The sequence below is a fragment of the Budorcas taxicolor genome, chromosome 13, assembly GCF_023091745.1.
Source record: "Budorcas taxicolor isolate Tak-1 chromosome 13, Takin1.1, whole genome shotgun sequence".
NCBI lineage: Eukaryota > Metazoa > Chordata > Mammalia > Artiodactyla > Bovidae > Budorcas > Budorcas taxicolor.
Window position 1 is genome coordinate 67,257,692 of NC_068922.1, and position 22,667 is coordinate 67,280,358.

The window sequence follows — 22,667 nt, forward strand, 5'->3', positions numbered from 1 at the left end:
TCCCCAGAACTCTTCTCATCTTTCAAACTGAAACTTACAGCCATCCAATAGCAACTCCACTTTCCCCAGTCCCTGGCAACCACCATCCTACTTTCTGATTCTGAATTGGACTAATCAAGGAAACTTGCATAAGCAGAATCATTCAGTTGTTGTTCTTTAGTTGCTAAGTCATGGCCAACTCTTTGGGACCCCATGGTCTGTAGCCCGCCAGGTTCCTCTGTCCACGGGATTTCCGAGGCAAGAACACTGGAGTGGGTTGCCATTTCCTTCTGCAGGGGATCTTCCCGGACCAGGTATCAAACCCACATCTCTTGTGTCTCCACCATTGGCAGATGGATTCTTTACCAATGAGCCACTAGGGAAGCCTGGAATCATTCAGTATTTGTCCTTTTATAACTGGTTTATTTCACTTGGCATAATATCATTAAGGTTCATGTATGTTGTAGCATTTGTTAGAATTTCCTTCCTTTTGAGGGCTGAATAATATTCCATTATGTCATAGACCACATCATATTTATCCATTCATCCATCAGTGGACATTTGAGTGGCTTCTTTCTGGCTATAGTGCATATATGGCCATGCACATGGGGGGACAGATATCCCTTAAAGACCCTGCTTTCAGTTGTTTTGAGGATATATCCGTAAGTGAAATCACTGGATCCTACAGCAATTCCATTTTTAATATTTTGAGCAACCACCACACTATTTGCCCCAGCGGCTGCACCAGAGAGTTCCCTGGTAGCCTAGTGATTAGGATTCAGCGCTTTCACTGCTGTGGTCTGAGTTCGATCCCTGGTCAAGGAACTAAGAATCTGCAAGCTGCATGGCGCAGCCAAAAAAAATTTTTTTTTAACACAGCAGCTGCTCCATTTTGCATATTCGATCTACTTTAGAGTCAAGAAACTGAGATTCAGAAAGATTAAGTAGCTTGCTAATACAGGTAAGATGTGGAAGAGAAAAAAATTTTTTATGTGTATTGAATTTATTCCCCAGGGCTGCCATAAGAGAGTGCCACAAACTGGGTGGCTTAAGACAGAAATGTGTTCTCTCACTATTCTGGAGGTTAGAAGTCCACAATCAACGTGACGGCAGGGCCATGTTCCCTCTGAAACTCTGGGCAAGATTCTTCCTTGCCTCTCCCTAGCTTCTGGTGGTGCCCATCAACCTTGGGAGTCACACAGCATTCTCCTGGAGTACCTTTCTCCTTACTTGTAAGGACACCAGTCATATTGGATTAATGGTCCTCCCTCTTGCAACGTGACCTCATTTTAACTTACCTCTTAATTACATCTGTAAAGACTGTTTCCACGGCAGGTCACATTCCCAGGTACCAGGTGTTAAACGACTTCAACATAACACCTTTTGAGGAGTCCTAACTCAATCCATCATATCTTGTCTTCTTCCCGATTCTCAGATATCTACCACACTCTTGATGTCACTGGGATAAATTACTAGACTTCCCAATAGAAAACCATGCTTGCATTTGTGGGACAGAGCTAATTTGATATTGGTGGATTATTAGACCATAAGCTTGGAATGAGGCAGACACAAAGGGTTTCTTTCATTCATCCCTATACCTCCCAGTCATTAAGTGAAAGAAGTGAAAGTGAAGTCGCTCAGTTGTGTCCGACTCTTTGTGACTCCATGGACTGTAGCCTACCAGGCTCCTCTGTCCATGGGATTTTCCAGGCAAGAGAACTAGAGTGGGGTGCCATTTCCTTCTCCAGGGGATCTTCCTGACCCAGGGATCAAACCTGGGTCTCCTGCATTGCAGGCAGATGCTTTATTGTCTGAGCCACCAGGGAAGTCCCAGTCATTATACAAGTAGAAAAACAAAAAGCAGCATTTGAAAAGGGGCATGGCTTTTCCAGTGCCTTTATGGGAAAAAATCATTATCTTAACAGTTGTTTGGGGAATTGTTTAGGTGGTAGTTTTCGTTGTTCCTTTTTTAATTTCCTGCCAGTCAGGCTGTGATTGTCATCTGCTGGCCACACCCACTAGCACAGTGCCCACAGAGTGGAAGCACTTACTCACTGTGTGTTGAATGAATGAATAGAAGGTTCACTGGCAGAGCAGTGCCTTTGCCCCCTTTTTGCTGCTACTGTTCTGTTTTGATGACCAGTAGCAAGTGGCTGGTGGCTTCTGCTCCCCGTAGAGCCTCCTTAAGCCCACTGTGTCCACTCCTGAAAGAGCCTTGTTCCAGGCAGACCTAGTCATCAGCCTACTCCTGTTCTGGTTAGATCCCCGGCAGCAGTAGACTCCCTTGAAACATCCATCCCTTCAGGAGCTTGCAGAGCATGCACTGCAATTTTGTTTTGTTTTTAAGGTCTGTAGACACATCACGGACTGACAAAAAAGGCCAAGCCACTGAGCATGGACTGTTATCTGAATGCCCCAAGCAAAGGTTGTCACAATACTTTGATTTCAAGACTTCAACATGCTGCCCTGTTTGCCGCAGTCTCCAGTTAGGCAGGCCAGTGTTGTAGATGAGAAAGTCATCTGAGATAAGCACACACAGTGCATCAGGCAACTGCCAACCTCCCATGCTCCATGCCACTGGTGGAATACCTTAATAATTGGCCATTTATGGGCTTTTAGCCAGGAGTGTTGGAGACAGAAATCTAACTTATGCTAACAAAGAATTACATTATTGGGAAGCTTATATAATTGAACAAGAGGAAGGGCAGAGGTGGAACCGAGCTTCCAAGGTGACAAACACCAGGGACTGAAATGCTACCAGGACACTCTGTCCTGTATCTCCCCCTCTCTCTGTGTGTGGACTTCCGACTTTACATTTACTCCATTTCTTACATGTGAGGTAGCAAGGGGACACATGCTGGGTGTGTCCTGAAGTGCACATCCATCCACCTTCTACTGAAGGGAGGCAGGATTGCCACATATGGTGGTGCAGGCTGTGCACTGCCCAACTCATGGACATGCCATTCATATTATAGTCTCTTGCTGAGAAGCAGAGATGTTAGGGATGCTTGGTTGAACATAGAAAACACTTGATGTTTTCCTAGCACATCCTTCTCTGGCCCTGCAGAGTCACCCTATTTTCTACCACCCTGAAGGAGGGGGGAATTCAAAAAAATCTCCATTCTAATCCTTAAATGGTGGGCCCTTCTAATGAAGACTCTTGGGAATATCTTTTTTTGCCCCTCCCATGCTGCACAGCATGTGGGATCTTAGCTCCCCAACCAGGGATTGAACCTTGGTCCCTGCATTAGGAAACTCGGAGTCTTAACCACTGGACCACCACAGTAGTCCCTGGAAATATCTTTAAAGAGCAACACTTGGGGGGAATTTTCCCACAAGCTTCATGAGGACAAGCGGAAGATATTAATAACTAAACCTGACAGTGTAACCCATGAAGGTCCACTAGAATAAGAGAAAGGTTTGCAAGAAGTAGAGGGACTTCTGAGAAATGCAATCCTTAACTCCACAATCTTGAAACTCTCAATTCTCAGTTACTTTCTAGGCCAAAGGACAGGCACTTCCACCTTTTTGTAGCTGGGGGAAGAGTCAGGCATCTGGGAGGTGTCTCACCTTATCGGTGGGTTGAGAGGTACTGACCGTGCAGAGATGCCTAGGTGTTGAGCGTGCATACATCTCAGGGTCTCTGTGGCTTGCCTTGCTTGGCATGCTTGGCCAAGACCCTGCTTCTTCCTGGGTGAGCTCACTGGGCGGGCAGGCCATACCCAGGGATACAGTGGGTGGAGGGTGGGGAACAGTGAAAGGAAAAGGAGTCGAAAGGCAGTTGAATCTGAGCTGGGTCCTTTGCTTTCCTGTTATCACTGACCAAGCCTGATTCTACCTGAGATTTACCAATATATTTTAAGGATATTTATATTTCTAAATAAATTAACCTATAATTTATTTTTTATTTTATTAACCTTTTCTGATTTGGGAATTATGTGAACTTAGAACTGTTTTCTCTTTTTCTCTTATCCAGGAGGCTGTATAATATTGTAAAGCTTTGTAGAACTTACTTATTAAGGCACTTGGTTATGATGTTTTCTTTGTGGGAAGACTTAACTACGGATTCAATTGCTTACAGTGTTATGAAATTATTTGGGTTTTCTATTTTTTCCTTAAGACAATTCTGTTAAATATTTTCCAGAAAAGTGCTCATTTTACCTAAGTTTTAAATTTTACGAGCAAAAAGTCAAATAGATTTGTCTCTCATTTTTTTACTTTCTGCTCTGACTGTACCAACTTCCTCATTGCTAAAATTGTTTGGCTCTGTTGCTCTACATATGATTATGCTCATTTTCTGCTATTTTAGTTTCTACTCTTGTCGTTTTATTGACTTTCACTTTGCTTAGATCCTTTCAATTGTCCTTTTTCTCATTTTTTAAGCCCTCAGGAGCCAGGAGCTGACTGAGACACATGGAATTTTTCTTACACTTCGGAATCTAGTGAGCCCCTCTCTCATTGCAACAATGAAAATTTCTGTTTCTTCTCTTGCATCAGAATTTAAAGATCATGCAATGAGATGCCCCATCCAGTTTCTAACTTCTTCACATCCCAGCACATGCATCCACTCCCCCATCCTTACCCCGACATCAGCTTCTTAGTCTTTCTCTTCCTCCCTTTTCTGAACATCTTCCCATTTCCCTTTTCTGTTTGAGTCCTTCAGAACCCCAATAAGTCACACCTCCACCGTGCAGCCATCTTAATTTGGAAATTGGTTGAAGTATGATTCTACTCATAGCCCCACAACTAGCCTCTAAGCTCTTTAGGATCCACACTCTCTCATACTCGAGATACAAAATTAAAGAAGAAAGTATAGTTTCCCCAGCTTCAGCCCCACACACAACACTTTGTCAGAAGGCAGGACACCATAATTGACGTTCCCAGCAAGACTGAATTCAATAGGAAGAGTGAATGCAACAGAAAATCAGAGAGAAGGAATAGACAGCTCAAAACTACAGACGTCCTAACCATTTAATAGTCGGATGGATGGTTGGGGAGATGAAAGAATGCTTGAATACTTGGCGGGTAGGTTTCAACTCCGATCCACTAGGGGGCGCGAAGAGACTGCTTGCGCGGGGTCCATCCGGGGATTCGCCGCTCTAGGCCCCAGCCCGTCTCTCAATGGCAGTTCCGCCAGCACCCAACAGATGGGGGACAGGTTCTGTCTCCGAGTCGCCGGGACCGTCCAGCATCTTAATGCAGTTTGACCTGCAGCCGACATTCCTGGCGCCCCGGGTGAGTCACCGCAGGACCGCACTGCCCCGGAATCCCCAGAGGTCTCTAAGGCCGGTTCTCCGTACGCCCCTGCCCCCGACAGGAGAGGAAACTGAGGCCCGTGGGGTCGGGGAGTTCCGGTCAGCTCCAAGCCCAGGCCCCCTCTTGGTTCTGAGCCGGTTCCCTGCGCTGCATGTGGACCTCTCTGCACTCGTGTTCTTGACAAAGGGCCCTCGGGTCACCGCACTACCGGCCGGCGCCGTTTTGGAGCGTCGGGTCCCGGGCCTCACTCGCCCGGTGGGGAGACTTGGGCCCACCGACGGCGAGAAGCGGGTCCCGGGATGCGTAGGCCCGAGGTATCGCAGGGAGGTTCGTGCGGAGCCGGTGTGAACCGCACCCGCGCTGCGGCGCCAGAGGCCCCCGATCACATCCCATCACCTCCGACTCCACCGTTTCATCCCCTGAAGCCGCTTGTCTGTTGCCGGACAAATATCTTCGTGACCTTCGTGATCTCGGTAACCTCTAAGGGAAAAGTGTTCAAACCTCCACTTTAACTGAGGGCGCCCCCAGGGCCCTAGAGAAGAGCAGAGTCTGGCTTCCTGGGCCCCTGCTTCGAACTGAAGGCCTTCCCCTCTCTTTCCGGGCCAGGCCCTGCGCAGCTGAAGACTCTGCCTCGGGCGGCGCCCCCTCCCCTCCTGCAGGACCCTGACCCGCACTGCCTGCCGCGCCCCCGCCGTGTCCAGGGACTGAGCTGTCCCCTGGGGCAGTGGTGGAGCTGTGGCCTTCCTGCCCTAGTGCAGAGGGGGTGGTTCCTGGGCTTGAGGGTTCTGGGACCTGCCTTGCAAAGCCCTTGTGCAGGATGGGGTGGGTTTGGGGGCCAGAAAGGCCAGAGTTCGGATCCTGACTCAGCCCCTCATTAGCCTTAGCCGGGGAACCTGGGGTGAGTTCCTTTATTCTCCTGAGCGTTCCTTTTCTTCCAGTGGGAAAATGGCAATCACTCCGGAAGGGCAGAGGCCTGGTCTGTGTTCTTTTTATTTGAACTCACAGTTCTTGGCATGTAGTGGGTCCTCAGTTGGTATTTGTGGGGTGGATGAGTAATTGAGGCTTTTTTTTTTTTTAACCAGAAGTTAGTCTTCCCCCGGCTTCTTTTGACGGGGGCGGTGGAACCTTTTCAGGAAGTGAGGCTAGTGCCTGGGGTCCTGGGCCTGGCTGGGTGGCTTTCCCCTGCCTGGGTGGAGAGCCGGCTTCTAACCCGGGCCCTTCTGCCTGATTCCCCATCTGCCCTTCTCTGCCCCTGCATTCGAAAGTGATCGTGGGCTGCCTGTGCCTTGGTCATTGATAGTGCAGGGAAAGGAACTGCTGAAAGCATTTTCCCCGTGTTTGGAGGGTTCACTCCTGTCCCTTCTGAACTCTGGAGCTGTCACACACCTCCTCCCTCCTACCGCCTTTTTAGATCTGCCTCCGGGCACCTGGTGTGCAGCTTACTAAGTGCTTCCTATGCCAGGCTCAGTGCTAGTTGCTAAGGAGCTTTTAACTCATTGTTGACCAGGGGATTTTTGCAGGAAACTAATGTCTGGTGCCAGTGATTTGTTATGGAAGTGATATTGATACATCTGTGGTCAAAAATGTTTGGGTGAAAAAAGATGCATTAATAATAAGTCTCTGGTCAATAATGTGTTTAAAAAAAAAAAAAGGAAGATAAAGCATGGGCTATTTCTTAGAAGCTGGGGCTAGTTGTGGAGCCACTGGGTAATTTTCACCAAGAGCTTCCCTCCAGAAAGCCAGGTCTACCTCCCCTCTTCCCCCTTTCCAGGTCCTTAGTCCAGCTTGTGGTCTGGAGAGTGGCTTGACACAAGGTGAGGATACTAATCATACTTCATGGGAATCATGAGTTTTCTTGTCTTTTCTGCCTCTCTCTGCTCTCATCTCAAGGTCAGTATCTGAGTGTCATCTGCTCAGTACCTGGCAGGTGTCTGGTGCTCAGCAGCTGTGGAACAGTTGCCCAGCAGGAGAGGACAGCACAGACTCATCCCAGTGAGGTGGCGTGGCCCATCACGTCATGGAGAATGAAAGAAAGACTGCTTTTGGCCAGCCAGCCCAGGGAGAGGTGGAGGTACTTCCTGTGTTTTCTTTTCTTGGAGTTTTTCTCCGTGTTGACCACTATTTATCCATTGGAGGTTCCTTGGTGCGAGACAGAGCCTAGTCTACTAAGGGAGAGTTTCCCCATGACCTGTGGTTATGGTGGCAGGAACTAGAACAGTAATGCCCTTGGACAGGCTTAAATAACAAGAATCACAGTAGTAATGCAATTTGGAGCTCCTGGTGGCTCAGACAGTAAAGAGTCTGCCCGCAATGTGGGAGACCTGGGTTCGATCCCTGTGTTGGGAAGATTCTCTGGAGAAGGAAATGGCAACCCACTCCAGTATTCCTGGAGAATCCCATGGCCATGGGATTGCAAAGAGTCGGACACGACTGAGTGACTTCACTTTTAATGCAATTGGACAAGGCTTAAACAGACACCAGACCTCACCTCTGCAGGAGGCCGGAGGTGCCTTTACCTCCTCACACACACCCCCAACCCCCTAATGGTGGGTCCTCAGAGGTGGGTCCTCAGTCATCTGAGTTTGCACAAAAGATGATCTGAAAAGCCGTCTCTGTCTCAGACGCAGATGAGCTATTGTCCTGTGTGGAGTAGTCGACTTCTGTCCTGGGAATAAAAGGTGTGGCTCGTGGGTTGGGAACACAGCCCACGTTTGTGAAGCAGCCAGCTTCTCTGAGAACCCAGGTACTCTGGGTTCCAGGACGTGGTGACCAGGCGGCATCCAGGCTGCTCATCCAGGGCTTCTTGACTGTCACAGAGGAAGCAGCACGGTGCACAGGGGTCCCTGCGAGGTGTCCCGTCCTGTCAAGAGACAGCTGGCCCAGGTGAGTCCTGTTCCCTGGAGATCTGGGGCGTTGCCTCCCGCAAGGTGCATGATGTCCCCGCGTGGTCTGGGAATAGATAGAAGAGAGACCAGGGTGACTTGGTCCTCGCCCTCAGCTTCACCCTTTCTGGGGTCTCTGAGGACCCACCCGGTTCCTCTTCATGTGCTTGGTCCTGAGAGCCCTTGGGGAGCCCTACACATTGGCAGCAGAGTGTGTGGAGCAGGGAAAGGATTCTGACATGTCCACCTGTACTCGTGTGTCAGTCACTTCTCTGCCTCCTCCTGACTCTGGGACCTTCTCCTGTCTCTGGTTTCATCCTCCAGAAAGCAGGACTGCAGTGAGGCTGTTTGTCTCCGGCTCATGTCATCGCTGTCTGTTACAACCTAGGAACTCTGTCACTTTTTTTGCAGAGGTGTCCTCCCTTTGGCTGTCCCTTCTGGGTCACGTGGATGGCTTTTTAGCAGGACTAGAAGCAGATACTGGGTCCTCATGCCCAACTGGGCTGACTGCTCCAAGCCTCTGCCACTGGCCTCCTTTTTCAGTAAGCCCTCTGTCCTTTTCAGCCGCTGCGCTTGGAAGTGATGCTGGGCTGCCTGTGGCCTACTTATTGGTAGTGCAGACAGAGGACACACAGTAGGGCTGCCTCGCATCCTCGCTCCCTAGTTCTGGGAGATTTCTACACTTCTGTGTCTCTCTGCCCACCCCTTGGGCCTCCAGGGTCTGTTGAGGTGTGTCTGTGCCATCGCTGGGGCGTTTCCTTCTGGCTCCTGCTGTCGGGAAACAGGCTCCTTTTGTGTGTTGCTTCAGTTCCCCTTGATGCCCAGTTGCTGTCAGTTGGCCATGCACGTTCCCATAAATCTGGCGACGGCATCCTTTTCTGCCTGTCCGTGATCAATTACACATCAACCAGCATTGGCACCCTGCCACAGAGCATCCACTGTCTCCTTCTTCAGAGTTAACTACTGTTTTTTGTCTGAAGAAATAGCATGTCTTTTCAGGAAATCACAACAGCCGACACTTGGGGGATGTTTACTGTCTGCTAACTCTAGTGCTAAGCCCTTTCCTGGTGCCTTTGCCCTCCTGTGAGCAGGGGCAAGTCGAGCACTCACTCTTGGCTTCTGGTCTGTTGCAGACGAGTCCACTGTGTGCAGAGGTGTCATGGAAGCTGTCGTGTCAGGAGCATTCTAGACCGCACTGTCCTTGAGGTAAGATCTCTGGTCCGTTCTCTAGAGTGTTGGGTCCTCCCACATGGTGGTCATGTGTGTGTTCCCAGAGGCTTTGGGTGAAGATGTAGGGGAGCTGAGAGGTGGGATGAAGGCCGCATCCACGAGTTCCCAGGTCCACTCACCAGCCCAGCCCTGGGCAGCCTGGGTCACATCTGGAGCGTCACTGTCTTCAGCGGCTGCTGCAGGGATGGCACCTCTCGAGTCCCATTAGGGCACTGAGAGTTATGGGGTATCTGCCTTCCTCCCCGGAGTGTGGGCAGAAGCATGTGAACCTGGGCGCCAGAGATTCCGCCCCTGGGCTTGAGTCTCCTTTGACTGCCGTCTCAGTCAGCATCCTATTCAGAACCTTGTTTCTGTCATTTGAAAAACCACAGCTATGTCGGAGGTGACTTTGTTGTACCCAAGACCACGTGAGTCCTGTAACCTCCAGTTGTAGTATTTTCCCAATGTTTCGCCCACTGTTGGCCTTCTCTTCCCAGAGTGCTCTCTGCTCTGTATGCACCTGCATTCAAAAGAGACCACGGGCTGTCCGTGCTCTGGTCGTTGACAATGCAGGGAGAAAAGTTGTGGAAAGCAATTTCCCGAGTTTGGAGGGTCCGCACCTGTCCCTTTCAAATGCTGGCGCTTTCCCACACCCCTGCTTCTCTCCAGCCTGGGCTTCCCCCTCAGGCGCTGGGGCCTCCTTTGTGACGGGCAGTGACGTCTCAGCATAGCCTCCTGTTACCAGAGCCAGGCCATGTCCATGTCAGGCTTTGAGACGTTAGCAGGTGTAAGGAGCCAGGCAGCATTACGCATAATGAACACGCGCGATGTTGGGTGGTGTGTGGGGACTGCTGTAAGATTGTCAAGGGGAGCAGCTGTTTGGAGGTGGTGGTGGACCGGCCTTGGAAGGACTGAGACGTGATAGACCACAGGAGGGACTTCGGGGGGAGGGGAGGAACGTGAGGATGATCTGAGGCCGGGGTGAGTGTGTGCACCTGGAGTCAGGTGTGCAGGCAGGTAATGAAAGTGTGGGGGGAGGGCTGCTGGGCCATGGTGGTCCCCCTCTGACATACAGTGGGGGTGGACCGAGTGGGAGGAGCTCCTGAGAGCAGGCCCTCCAGCCATCTCTTTGCCAGTACCTACATTTGCTCTGTTGCCCTCAGAAGGTGCATTTTTAAAAAGACAGTGTTCCTTTTGATTCTTCTCTGGGAGCTTTGAGATTTCCTTTCTCTGCTGAGGTTGGTATGAAAAAAGCCACAGCGCATCCCTGACTATCTGGGGGCATTCTCACAGATGTTGGCTTGAAGAAAGGCGAGGTAACATTGGAGAGCAAACCCTTGTCGTGGCCTCCTGCCCTGTGACCTCCCCATCACACTGGGGGTGCTGCCTTGGAGGACACCTCAGGGATGGGAGCACTGGCCTCTCAGGATGGTGTCCTGGGTTCCAGCTCCCCTGGAGGAGCCTCCTCATGGTGAGTTACTGCCAAGGGGCTAAGTCGGCCTCTGTTTCTGAGACAGACGTTCCAAGCTGCCAGCCTCATCTGACTTCCTCCTTTAGGCTGTTTTGGGTCTGATCACAGGCAAGCAGACTGAAGAGGGGTGTTGCTGCGTGACTACCGCCAGACCTCCTTCTCCTGTTGCCTCAGCACAGTATGGAAGGACTTGGCCCCATGTGACCAGGTCAGGGGCCTGGCTAAGGCCTGAGACTCTGGGACCTTGGGATTCACAGCTGGAGACCTTCAGCTGGCTCTGCCCCTTCCCAGCGGGTGCCACAGGGCACAGCGGACCCAGAAGACTGGTTTCCTTCCATCTGGACCAGGTCCTCCAGTGGCTTCCATGTCCCCCTCTCTGTTCCTGGTGTAACTTTTAGAACCAGGAGTTCCTGTTGGAGGCGTCTCTGCTGGGCATCTTGTCCTCTCACCCACTTCAATAAATCTTGAAACTGCCCTGCCGCTTGTTTCTTTTGTTTCCTTTAATCCCTGCCTCCGTGTGCACAGCTGGGTGGTGAGACCGTGGGTCACGGGCAGGTCTTCCAGTTTTCACTCACTGAGACTTTCTACTTCACACACTCCTGAGGCCTGGCCTGAGGATGGGATGTAGAATTGCAAATTGCCATGGGTTTAAACCATCCCAAGTGCTCTGGGGGCTCAGGTTTTGGAGAGAAGAGAGCTGTTAGAATTGTTGGCAGGGGAACGTTTGTACCAGGGCTTTGGAAGTGAGGATGAGGGTGGGCTGGACGTAGAGTCAGGCACTGAAGTCCTCCAGGAGGGCAGGAGAGCCCTGGGCTCTGGGGTGGAAGTACATGGGATGAATTTAGGGAGAGGGTTTTGAGCAGAGAAGGCAATGGCACCCCACTTCAGTACTCTTGCCTAGAAAATCCCATGGACAGAGGAGCCTGGAAGGCTGCAGTCCATGGGGTCGCTGAGGGTCGGACACGACTGGGCGACTTCACTTTCACTTTTCACTTTCATGCATTGGAGAAGGAAATGGCAACCCACTCCAATGTTCTTGCCTGGAGAATCCCAGGGATGGGGGAGCCTGGTGGGCTGCCGTCTATGGGGTCGCACAGAGTCAGACACAACTGAAGCACCTTAGCAGTAGCAGCAGCAGAAGAGGGATATAGTATGAATAGCTGCCCTTGGGAGGACTCTGGGGGTGTGGTGGGCAAAGGCCAGGTGTTGGGCTTATATAAGAGTTCATGGTTAGTCAAAAATCTAAAGTGTATTGTAACTTCCCTGGTGGTCCAGTGGTTAAGACCATGCTTCCACTGCAGGGGGCACAGGTTCGATCCCTGGTCAGGGAGCTAGGATCCCATGTGCCACACAGAGTAGCCAAAAAAAAGGGGGGGGGCATGTTTTTGACCATTCAACTTGTTCACTTTCAAATTATAAATGATGCTCACCCCAACCCAGCCTCTTAGGTCTGCCCTCCCCTGCCTTCTGCCCCCCTAGCCCACCTGACCCTCAGCCCCAGGAGAGGCCTCCCACTGTTCAGGGAAGACACGTGGGGCCTCCTCACGGCCCATGGTCTGTATCTACCCTCATCTCACACATCACACTCCAGAAGCACCACAGGCCCAGCCATGCTACCACATAATGTTCCTGACCATGCTGCCACTTTCCCAGCCTGTGTACACGCCTGGAAACCCCCTTTCATTTCAGATGCTTGCCTGACTCAGCTTGTGTCACTTCCTGCAGGAAGCCATCAATGGCTAAACCACCACCCAGCCTGGACTCCCTGCCCTTCCTTTCATTCACATCAAGTGTCAGTTTTGTGCACAGTGGGCTTCTCAGGTTCGATCCCTGGGTCAGGAAGATCCCCTGGAGAAGGAAATGGCTTTCATTCACATAAAGGGTCAATTTTGGGCAGGCCTAATTCCAGGAATTAGTAAATGGAAGAAGGCAGAAGAGCAAAAACCCCTGACTTTATGGTGTTTCCATTTTAGATAACAGAGATAGACCATGAAGTGTTGAAATGTCTAGTGTGCTAGGAAAAGGACTGTCGCGTTGTCGTGAAGTCACTCAGTTGTGTCCGACTCTTTGCGACCCCATGGACTGTAGCCTATCAGGCTCCTCCCTCCATGGGGTTCTCCAGGCAAGAGTACTGGAGTGGGTTGCCATTTCCTTCTCCAGGGAATCTTCCCAACCCAGGGATTGAACCCGGGTCTCCCGCATTCCAGGCAGATGCTTTACAAATTGAGCAGAGAGCTAAGACAGGAAGCCTGAGGGCAAGTAGGGGGTGTGGCCTTCTGAATCTGGAGATGGGGAAGGCCTCCCATAGGAGATGTGATTTGAGCAGAGTGAGGGGCTTTCACCCCTGGGTGTTTATGGCAACCTGTGCACCAGCTGTCACAGCATGGACTGGGGCTGGGAGGCATCTTTCCTCTGGGATTCAGGCCCAGGGAACTGCAGGACTAAGGCTAATTAGCAACATCTGCCATGTGCTGAGGGGTGGCGGCCGAATCAAATTGGGGTTAGCTAGTCAGACCAGGCTGTGTACGTCTTGAGGGCAGGTTCTCCACTGTCAGCTCTGTGGCCCCTTCACCCAACCCCCCATCCTCAGCTCAGTAGACTTGGGGCTATCACCCAAGGACAGGCCTAGCCTATGACCTGGTCAGGGAACTAAGATCCCATGTGCCATGCAGTGTAGCAAAAAAAAAAAGGACACGTTTTTGACCATTCACTTGTTCACTTTCAAATTATAAATGATGCTCACCCCAACCCAGCCTCTTAGGTCTGCCCTAGGTTGAGGACCAAGAGCAGTGTTAACCAAACCAGGCATGTCTTCCTTTTGAGCTGAGTGTGTCATGCGTGCGTGCGTGCTCTTTTGCAACCCTGTGGACTGTAGCCCACCAGGCTCCTCTGTCCATGGGATTTTTCTAGGCAAGAATACTGGAGTAGGCAGCCGTTTCCTACTCCAGGGGATCTTCCCAACCCAGAGAGTGAACCTGCATCTCTTGTGTCTCCTGCACTGATGAGTGGATTCTTCACCACTGCGCCGCCTGAGTGTGTCAAGAGCCTGAGTAATTGCTTGCAGGAACAAAAACAGGGAGAGATGGAGGATTTAAGTCCCTTTAACAGCAGAGTCTAAGACTTCCCTGGTGGTCTAGTGGTTTAAGAACCCACCTTGCAGTGCATGGGACTTGGGTTCAATCTCTGAGCTGGGAAGATTCACATGCTGTAGAGCAACTAGGCCCACGTGCCCCAACTACTGAGCCCATGCGCCCCAGAGCCCATGCCCTGCAACAAGAGAAACCACTGCCATGAAGAGCCCTTGAACCGTGAAGTAGAGAAAGTCTGCATGCAGCAATGAAGACCCAGCACAGCCAAGAATAAAATAGAGCCTAGAGGTGCAGAGAGCTGAGCTCCTGTTGTAGACAAGAGAGCCATTTCTGGAATTCTTACAGGGACAGGATGAGATTCCAATTTCCAAGCCACATTCATGCTCCACAAGGCCTGGCTCTGGAGTCAGAGCAGCACTCAGACTTGATACGAGGCCTGGGGTTCAGCTTTCCCTGAATTTTAACAAGGTGTGGTTGGTCATGTGACCAAAATTGCCATCTTCCTTTTCTTTCTAAGAGTCCTTACATTCACCATCACTGTGCCACTAAATGAGTCTCTGCTGATAACAGCCTATAGTGTGTTACAAGCTGACACAGGTGAGGAGCTCAATGTATATTTAATGAAGGATGAAGCCAGTGGTAGCCTGGACCAAGGGTACAAGGAATAGTTCACCAAGGCCCCTCTGTTTCTGTGACTACAACTGCCATGTCACCAGGATACCTAATTCCACCTACATTAGGAAGAAACCTAAGGAAATCATTAACAGCCTGTTGATTTTTTTTTTTTTTTTTTGGCTGTGCCCTGCACCATTCAAGATCTTAGTTCCCTGACCAGGGATCAAACCTGTGATCCCTGCAGTGGAAGCATAGTCTTAACCATTGGATCACCAGGGAAGTCCCAAGAGCCTGTTGAACTCTGATGTTGTCCCTTAATTGTTGTGGGGCCTAGAGCACATTATTTTGCCTTCTGAATCTCAGTTTCTGGCTCTGTAGTTTGACCATTATAAGGACCTACCACAAATAGTAACGATGAAATAAGACGATGCGTGCTAAAGGCATAACAGTACCTACCAAACACCGAGTGCTCTGTACACATCAGCTGTTTTTGATGAGTATGTCTAGCTTGCTGATAGTTAAAAATGAATAACAAATATAAAATGTCATTATGATAGACTCATCTGTTAATGTGACACCATGAATACTTACTTCTGTGCAGATCTGCAGGCATCCCAGTGGGGCTGGTGTTAATCATCCCTACCATGGAATGAACTTTTATTAAATTCCACGTGCTCTACTAAGTGAGCCTGTGTATATAATTACTTCACTTAATCTTCACAACCACCCAGTGAGGTAGACTTAATTATCCTCCATTTTATAAATGAGGAAACCAAAGCTCAGAGAAATGAAGGGACCTGTCTCCCTTCCAATGAGCAGCCCAGCTGGTTTCCATCTCCTAGTGTATGAAGTAGTGAAAAATGTTGCAGGCTTATTTCATAAATAGCACAAGCATACGAGGTTGTCAGATGCTTGTTTGTACTGGAAAACAGGAAATTAGGATATTTTACTATTTCCCTCCATCTGTTTCAAATTATTGCCTATTACCCAGTCTTCCTAAAATATTCCACGTTCAAACCACCAGTCTTGAGGACTGAACTTGTGAACCTGACACATACAGAGACGATGGGCATGTTTCAGCCAAGGCCAAAATATTGTGTGCATCTCATTATGGTTGTGTCCAAAGCAGGACTCGTCCTAGGTCTTCCAAGCTTGAGGAAACCTTTGCAGGGTATGATTGAAGTGCCCCAAGAACCAGGATTAGGGTCACGAAGAGCCACGAGGGCCTTCCCTGGTGATCCAGTGGTTAAGAACCTACCTTCCAATACAGGAGAAGCAGGCTCTATCCCTGGTCGAGGGACTAAGATCCCACATACCTCAGAGCAACTAAGCTCTCACTGCTGCAACCACTGAGGCTCCACATTCTGGATGACTGGAGTCTCTGCACCACCATGCAAGATCCCACATGATGCAATTAAAATCCTGTGTGCTGCAACTAAGACCCGGTGCCACCAAATAAAGAAACAATTTTAAAAAATACAACTAAAGTAAAGGTTATTTAAAAAAAAATAAAGAAGAGCCATGATCCTATCAGCAGGAAGCAGAGACATTACTTTTTCAACAAAGGTCTGTCTAGTCAAAGCTATGGTTTTTCCAGTGGTCATGTATGGATGTGAGAGTTGGACTATAAAGAAAGCTTAATGACGCAGAACTGATGCTTTTGAACTGTGGTGTTGGAGAAGACTCTTGAGAGTCCCTTGGACTGCAAGGAGATCTAACCAGTCCATCCTAAAGGAAATCAATCCTGAATATTCTTCACAGGAAGGACTGATGCTGAAGCTAAAACTCCAATACTTTGACCACCTGATACAAAGAACTGACTCAATTTGAAAAGACCCTGATGCTGGGAAAGATTGAAGGCGGGAGGAGAAGGGGACGACAGAGGATAAGATGGCTGGATAGCATCACTGACTCAACGGACATGAGTTTGAGTAAACTCTGGGAGTTGGAGATGGACAGGGTGGTCTGGCATGCTTCAGTCCATGGGGTCGCAAAGAGTCGGACACAACTGAGCGACTGAACTGAATTAAACTGACCAGAAGCCCTGGTAAAGCCACTGGTGGGAATTATACATAGTAGCATCAAGGCAGGAGAATGGAGAGCTGGGAGAATGAAGGTTCATTTGTCCCTGTAAAAAAGCTGAGAATCGGAATACAAGGATCAATAAGAAAGTTTCTGCCTCCGGGACTTCCCTGGTGGCTCCGTGATAAAGAACCCATCTGCCAATGCAGGAGACACCGGTTCCATCCCTAATCCAGGAAGGCTCCACATGCCGTGGAGCAACTAAGCCTGAGTGCCTCCACTGTTCAGCCTGTGCTCTAGAGCCCAGGAGCTGTAACTGCTGAAGCCCACAAGTGCCCTGGAGCCTGTGCTCTGCAACAAGAGACGCTATTGCAATGAGAAGCCCACATACCACAACTAGGGAGTAGCCCACAAAGCAACAAAGACAGTACTCCCCAAAATAAATAAACAAAATTATATATATATATGTTAAAAAAGTGTCTGCCCTCCCAGGGATCATATACAGCTCTAAATTCTATTTTTAGGTATTTATGGAACAGTCACTGTGTGCGGGCCTGGCTCTAAGATGCGCACAGAAACCCTGAACAAAGCTGAGGAGGGGCCTCATGGAGTGTATGGTCTAGAACATCACTGCCAAGAGAAACCCACACATGTAATCGACAATTTTCCAAAAAAAATAAAATAAAAATTTCCTAGGCACACTGCATTAAAGAAATAAAAAGCAGATGAAATAATTTCAGTGACAGATTTTATTTCATCCACTACATCAAAAAATACTGTCATTCCAACAATATAATCAAGGTTAAAAAATGATTGAGATGTTTTCTATTTTTTTCCCAAACTCAGTCTTGGAAATCTGGTGTGCATGTTACGCTTACAGCACCTCTGGGTTATGTTTATAGCACATGTGGCTGGTGACTACAGCACAGATCTAGATGATGAGGGGCTCAAGGCTAATTCCATCAAAGAAGAGTGTTGCAAACATGCCTCCTTTACTGAAAGATTGCTGCATCTTGTAGGGGCTTAAAAGAAGCTGCTCCAGCCTGGGTTCACCATCCTCTGGTATCCCTCTTCCTTATCTAGTCAGAGTGGGGCCAGGTATATATCAGGTGTGCCTGATCGAATCCCTGAGGCCTGTTCCCAAACTTTCCTGAGGCAGGATGCCAAGTTCTGTAGTGTTAGCCCAGCATAAGCCCCGCCTCCTAGAGTTAATCTCAGTGTGCCCCGAATGTGTCATTTCATCAGTTACCACTTGTTAATTGAGCACCTACTAACTGCCAGCCTCTGTGCTAAGTAAGCACTGGGAACACACACCAGTGAACACAGATAACTGACAGCTCACAGTCCCATCATGATAAACAAGTAGCCCCAAATGAAGAAACCATTAAAAACTAAGACGGACTTTCCTGGTGGTCCAGTGGCTAACACTCCAAGCTCCCAATATAGGGGCCCGGGTTCAATCCCTGGTCCAGGGAACTAGATCCCACATGGATACAACTAAAGATCCTGCATGCCACAACTAAGACCTGGCAGAGCCAAATAAATAATAATAATAATAATAAAAAGATCACTAACTTGGGAAACAAAAAAAGAACAAGCTGTAAGAAATGCTATGGAGGGCAAATGACAGGTGCTGTGAGTCTAAACACAGATACCTGACCTCTTGGGGGTCAGAGAAGTTCTCTTGGAGGAAGAAGAATTAACTGGGCAGAGGAGGAGTGGTCTACGTGCAAAAGCAGTGTCAGGGATGCTGGGAGGTGCTCTAACATGGCCAGTGTGGATGGTGAGCACCACAGAGGTTTAGTGCAGCAGCCTAGAGTGGATGGGAGAGCCCTGGCTTCAGAGTCACACAGACCTGGTGCAACTCAGCCAGAAACTTGGGTGCCAAGTTTCAACCTGTGTGGGCCCCAGTTACCTCCTTTAGAAGGAAACACATGCTTGCTCAGTCGCTTCAGCTGTGTCCAACTCCCTGCGACCCCATGGACCGTAGCCCACCAGGCTCCTCTGTCCATGGGATTTTCCTGGCAAGAATATTGGTGTGGGTTGCCAGGCCCTCCTCCAGGGGATCTTTCTGACCTAGGGATCAAACCCATGTCTCTTGGGTATACTGAATTGTAGGCGATTCTTTACTGCTGAACCATAGGGGAAGCCCTTAGGGGGACATGGTGAAGATTAAACAGAGTGATGTAAGAAAACTCTTGGTATACCAGCTGCCCTGCCTCATTAAATTATTGACCCTTGTTATTATTTATTGAAGGGTCTTCTGTACCATATCAAGAAGATGGCCAAGTTTTGTGTTTGTTTCCTTGTCTTGGGGACTTTGACAGGAAGATGCCCTGGAGAAGGAAATGGCAACCCACTCCAGTATTCTTGCCTGGAAAATTCCCTGGACAGAAGAGCCTGGTGGGATACAGCCCATGGAGTTGCGAAGAGTCAGACATGACTGAGCATGCACACATGCATCGCAATGGGGACTCTGGAGTTGAAGGTTGGAAATTAGAAGTGTTTGGAGAAGGAGAGGCAGAGCTCCCCCCTTTAATTTTTTCCTGACTTTATTTTTACTAGAAAATTTGAATGATATGATTAATAGGCTTAACTTTAAAAACGAACATTTTATTGGGTTGACCAAAAAGTTCATTCAGGTTTTTTCATAAAAAATTATGGGAAAATTTTTCCCATAATTTCCCATTATGGGAAAACCTGAATGCACTTTTTGGTCAACCCAATGTTTTTGAGTAGTTTTAGATTTGCAGAGAAGTTTAAAACCTAGTACAGAGTTGCCACATATCTTTTACTGAGGTGTTCCTAATAAGCACATTTGTCAAAATTAAGAACTTCATATTGCTATTAAATACCATTAACTGGTGCTCGCTTCGGCAGCACATATACTAAAATTGGAACGATACAGAGATTAGCATGGCCCCTACGCAAGGATGACACGCAAATTCGTGAAGCGTTCCATATTTAAAAAAATAAATAAATAAATAAAAAATAAATAAATACCATTAACTGAACTCCAAGCTCAACTTAGTTATCCCTAGTTTCCCCTCTCATGTCCATTTTCTGTTGTCATTGCTCAGTCGCTCGGTCACGTCCAACTCTTCGCAACCCATGGACTGCAGCACACCAGGCATCCCTGTCCTTCACCATCTCCCGGAGCTTGCTCAAACTCATGTTCATTGAATCAGTGATGCCGTCCAACCATCTCATCCTCTGTCATCCCCTTCTCCTCCTGCCCTCAATCTTTCCCAGCATCAGGGTCTTTTCCACCGAGTCGCCTCTTCGCATCAGGTGTCCAAAGTACTAGGATCCAATCCAGAATACCACATTATATATAGTCATTATTTTTTCCTTATTTTCCTTAACCTCTAATCGGAAAGAGTTTATCAGTCTTTCCTTATTTTTCATGGCCTTGACTGTTTTTTTTGAGTGTTGGTAAAAGTATTTTGTAAGAATGTCTCTCAGTTTGGATTTTTCTGATGTTTTCTCATGATTAGACTGGAGTTATGGGTTTTGGGAAAGAGTATCACAGAGGTGAAATGCCACTCTCATCATGTCATATCAGAGAGTACATGACATCAACACGCTTTATCACCTTGATTACTTGGTTAAAGAGGTTGCTGCCAGACATCCCCACTATTTTTCCCTATCCATACTCTAGTCTTTGGAATATAGGCTTAATTTTGATAGCTATTTTAGAAAACATATGCTCAACAATGAGAGAGTTTATCTCTTTCTCAAGCACATTTGGAATATTTACAACTACTGACCACGTTATCTGCTGCAAAGCAAGTCTCAAATACCAATGCATCAGAATCACTCAGATTACAATATGTGACTACAACATAAAGACACAAAAGCAAAACTTCAGGGCTTCCCTGGTGGCTGAGTGGTAAGGAGTCTGCCTGCCAATGCAGGAGACATGGATTCCATCCCTGGTCTGGGAAGATTCCACATGCCGTGGAGTGGCTGAGCCCATGCACTACCCAACTCCTGAGCCTATGCTCTAGAGCCCAGGAACTGCAACTACTGAGCCCACGCATCCCAGAACCTGTGCTCTGTAACAAGAGAAACCACCACAGTGAGAAGCCCGAGCACCACAGCCATAGAAAAGGCCATGCAGCCACGAAAACCCAGCACAGCCAAAACAAATAAGTAAGTAAAATTAAAGAACAATACCTTAAAAAAAAAGAACACTCAAAACTTTAGACAACGCTTAGACTTGAACCATAATGAAAATACTATATATCAAAACTTGTGGAATGCAGCTGAATCAGTATGTAAGGAGAAGTTTATAACTGCAAATGACTTCATTGAGAACTTCTCTCCAGTAAAGGGAACATGTGACTCAGCACACAGGAGACTTACCTGCACTGTGGACAGGAGTGTGGCCAAGAGTTCAGAGGGTTTCTCCCCAGTGTTCTGGTCTTGGGCACTCCACCAGGACTTTAGCCTGGAGAACCCTGACAGAATCAGAACCACAGTAAAACACTGAGATTGGATAGCCTACCCCGTCCGAAAAGTGGAGGTACAGAACAGATTCTTTTCAACTTTACAGAGAAAAGGGATGAGATGTGTTCCCTATCGTAGCTTTGTGAAGTAAGTTGGCCTTGTGGTTTCCGTCAGAGGTGTTAAGGGAAACCAGGCTTTATGTTGTTTGATTTAGATCCGCTAAAGACATTGCTTTGTTGGGAGCAAGCGATTTATCCTTTAAAAGAAGCTGTCCTTTCCAAATCCAAGACAGACAACTTCCCAGTAGTGAAAAAAGTCACACAAGAATACAGGTTTAACCTCTTTTTAAGATAAAAATTTCTGAGTGATGAAGTTTGCTCCGACGTCACAGGTGTTGCCAGTAAGTGCTACCTTTCTTCAGAATGTGCCGCCTCCTTATAAACATCGCACCACTTCTGATAGACCCTCTGCGAGCTCTGCCCTCACGGGTTTAGCTGTGTTCTGCTTGAGGCGAGTCAAGACTGGGAAATACAAAGCTTCACGGAGACATCAGTGGGAAGAGTGCATTGGCACTGCAGAGCAACATCTCAGAAGTCCGCAGAGGAGACAGGCATGGCTGCTTTTGCCAAAGGGAGTGAGGTGACCATGCGGGGGCCAGCTGGGGAAGAAGCTGCAGAACACACAGAGTCAAGGCCATCGACTGCCCTTCTCTTCACTGCTCTGGCTGCAGTAGGTCAGAGAGGCAGTGTGGTCTGAAGAGAGCGGTGCAAGCCAATGCCTGGGCCCATGCTTGCAGCTCAAGCATCTGCAGGGGACTGCTGGTAGCTCAGAATCTGAAACCCAGCCTGGTTTCAATGTGAGTGAGAATCATCAAAATCAGCATGTTAAAACCATTTTGGCAGCCCAATCTTTCACAAATTCATGAAAAAATTACTGCACCAGATACCAAGAGTGTGGTCCTTGCCAGGCTGTCCACTTGGAACCACAGCTGGCTATAAGGCTCATGAGTCCTGGAGTATCTCAGGGCATCTGGTCAACCCACACATACATGAGGGAACAGTGAGGGGTAAGAGAGAGGGTCGAAGAGTTCTTCAAAGAGAAGAAATGGAGAATGAGACACACAGGGGATGGATGTGGTCTGGGACTGCTTAGTCCTGCTCGGATGACACTTCTGGCTCTGGTCAGTCCCAACCATTGGAGGGAGCCTTAGAAAATTTCAAGTTAGAAATTTCTGGCTAACGGGTCCCTCATGGGGACTGGTCTAACTGGGGCACCTGACCAAGATGGCATTGTTGGCCTAAGAAAGGCACTTAGAAAATTTTGAGAAATACCATTCCAAAATGAAGTACTGCTTGAAGCACAGGATCTGGGGCAGGGTACCTCTTGCTGTGCTAAGTCGCTTCAGTCATGTCCAACTCTTTGCGACCCTATGGACTATAGACCTGCAGACTCCTCTGTCCATGGGGATTCTCCAGGCAAAAACACTGGAGTGGGTTGCCATGCCCTCCTCTTCTCAACCCAGGGACTGAACCTGTGTCTCCTATGGCTCTTGCACTGCAAGCAGATTCTTTACTGCTGAGCCACCAGGGAAGCCTGGGGACTTCTTACCCAGGTCTAATAATGGTTACTACCATTACCAATGGATATTATTCATTAAGACTTTAACAGTCCAGCAAGAAAGTGGGTTCAGTG

General features: G+C 48.5%; 1 protein-coding gene and 3 non-coding genes across 4 annotated transcripts; all 4 read left to right on the forward strand.

Annotated features, from left to right (window-relative positions):
- The first annotated feature begins 5,100 nt into the window (after positions 1–5,100).
- LOC128058090 (uncharacterized) lies at positions 5,101–11,266 on the forward strand. The gene is made up of 5 exons (XM_052650452.1): positions 5,101–5,490; positions 5,543–5,708; positions 7,126–7,306; positions 9,251–9,323; positions 10,884–11,266. Exons 1-5 carry the CDS (start codon positions 5,101–5,103, stop codon positions 11,193–11,195), a joined length of 1,122 nt encoding a protein of 373 aa, XP_052506412.1. The 3' UTR covers positions 11,196–11,266.
- On the forward strand, positions 6,486–6,620 carry LOC128058984 (small nucleolar RNA SNORA71). Its single transcript, XR_008200572.1, has one exon. It is a non-coding gene; the product is annotated as a small nucleolar RNA SNORA71 (small nucleolar RNA).
- On the forward strand, positions 9,845–9,978 carry LOC128058985 (small nucleolar RNA SNORA71). The gene has a single exon (XR_008200573.1). It is a non-coding gene; the product is annotated as a small nucleolar RNA SNORA71 (small nucleolar RNA).
- Positions 11,267–19,387: 8,121 nt separating the features above from the next.
- On the forward strand, positions 19,388–19,491 carry LOC128058958 (U6 spliceosomal RNA). Its single transcript, XR_008200552.1, has one exon. It is a non-coding gene; the product is annotated as a U6 spliceosomal RNA (small nuclear RNA).
- The last annotated feature ends 3,176 nt before the right edge of the window (positions 19,492–22,667 follow it).

Excerpts from the sequence above, each read along its gene's own strand:
- LOC128058090 (XM_052650452.1), top strand. The coding sequence starts at position 5,101 with ATGGCAGTTCCGCCAGCACCCAACAGATGGGGGACAGGTTCTGTCTCC. Across the intron at positions 5,491-5,542 it reads TCCCGGGCCTCACTCGCCCG|GCCCGAGGTATCGCAGGGAG; the intron begins GTGGGGAGACTT and ends CGGGATGCGTAG. Across the intron at positions 9,324-10,883 it reads TAGACCGCACTGTCCTTGAG|GCTGTTTTGGGTCTGATCAC; the intron begins GTAAGATCTCTG and ends TTCCTCCTTTAG.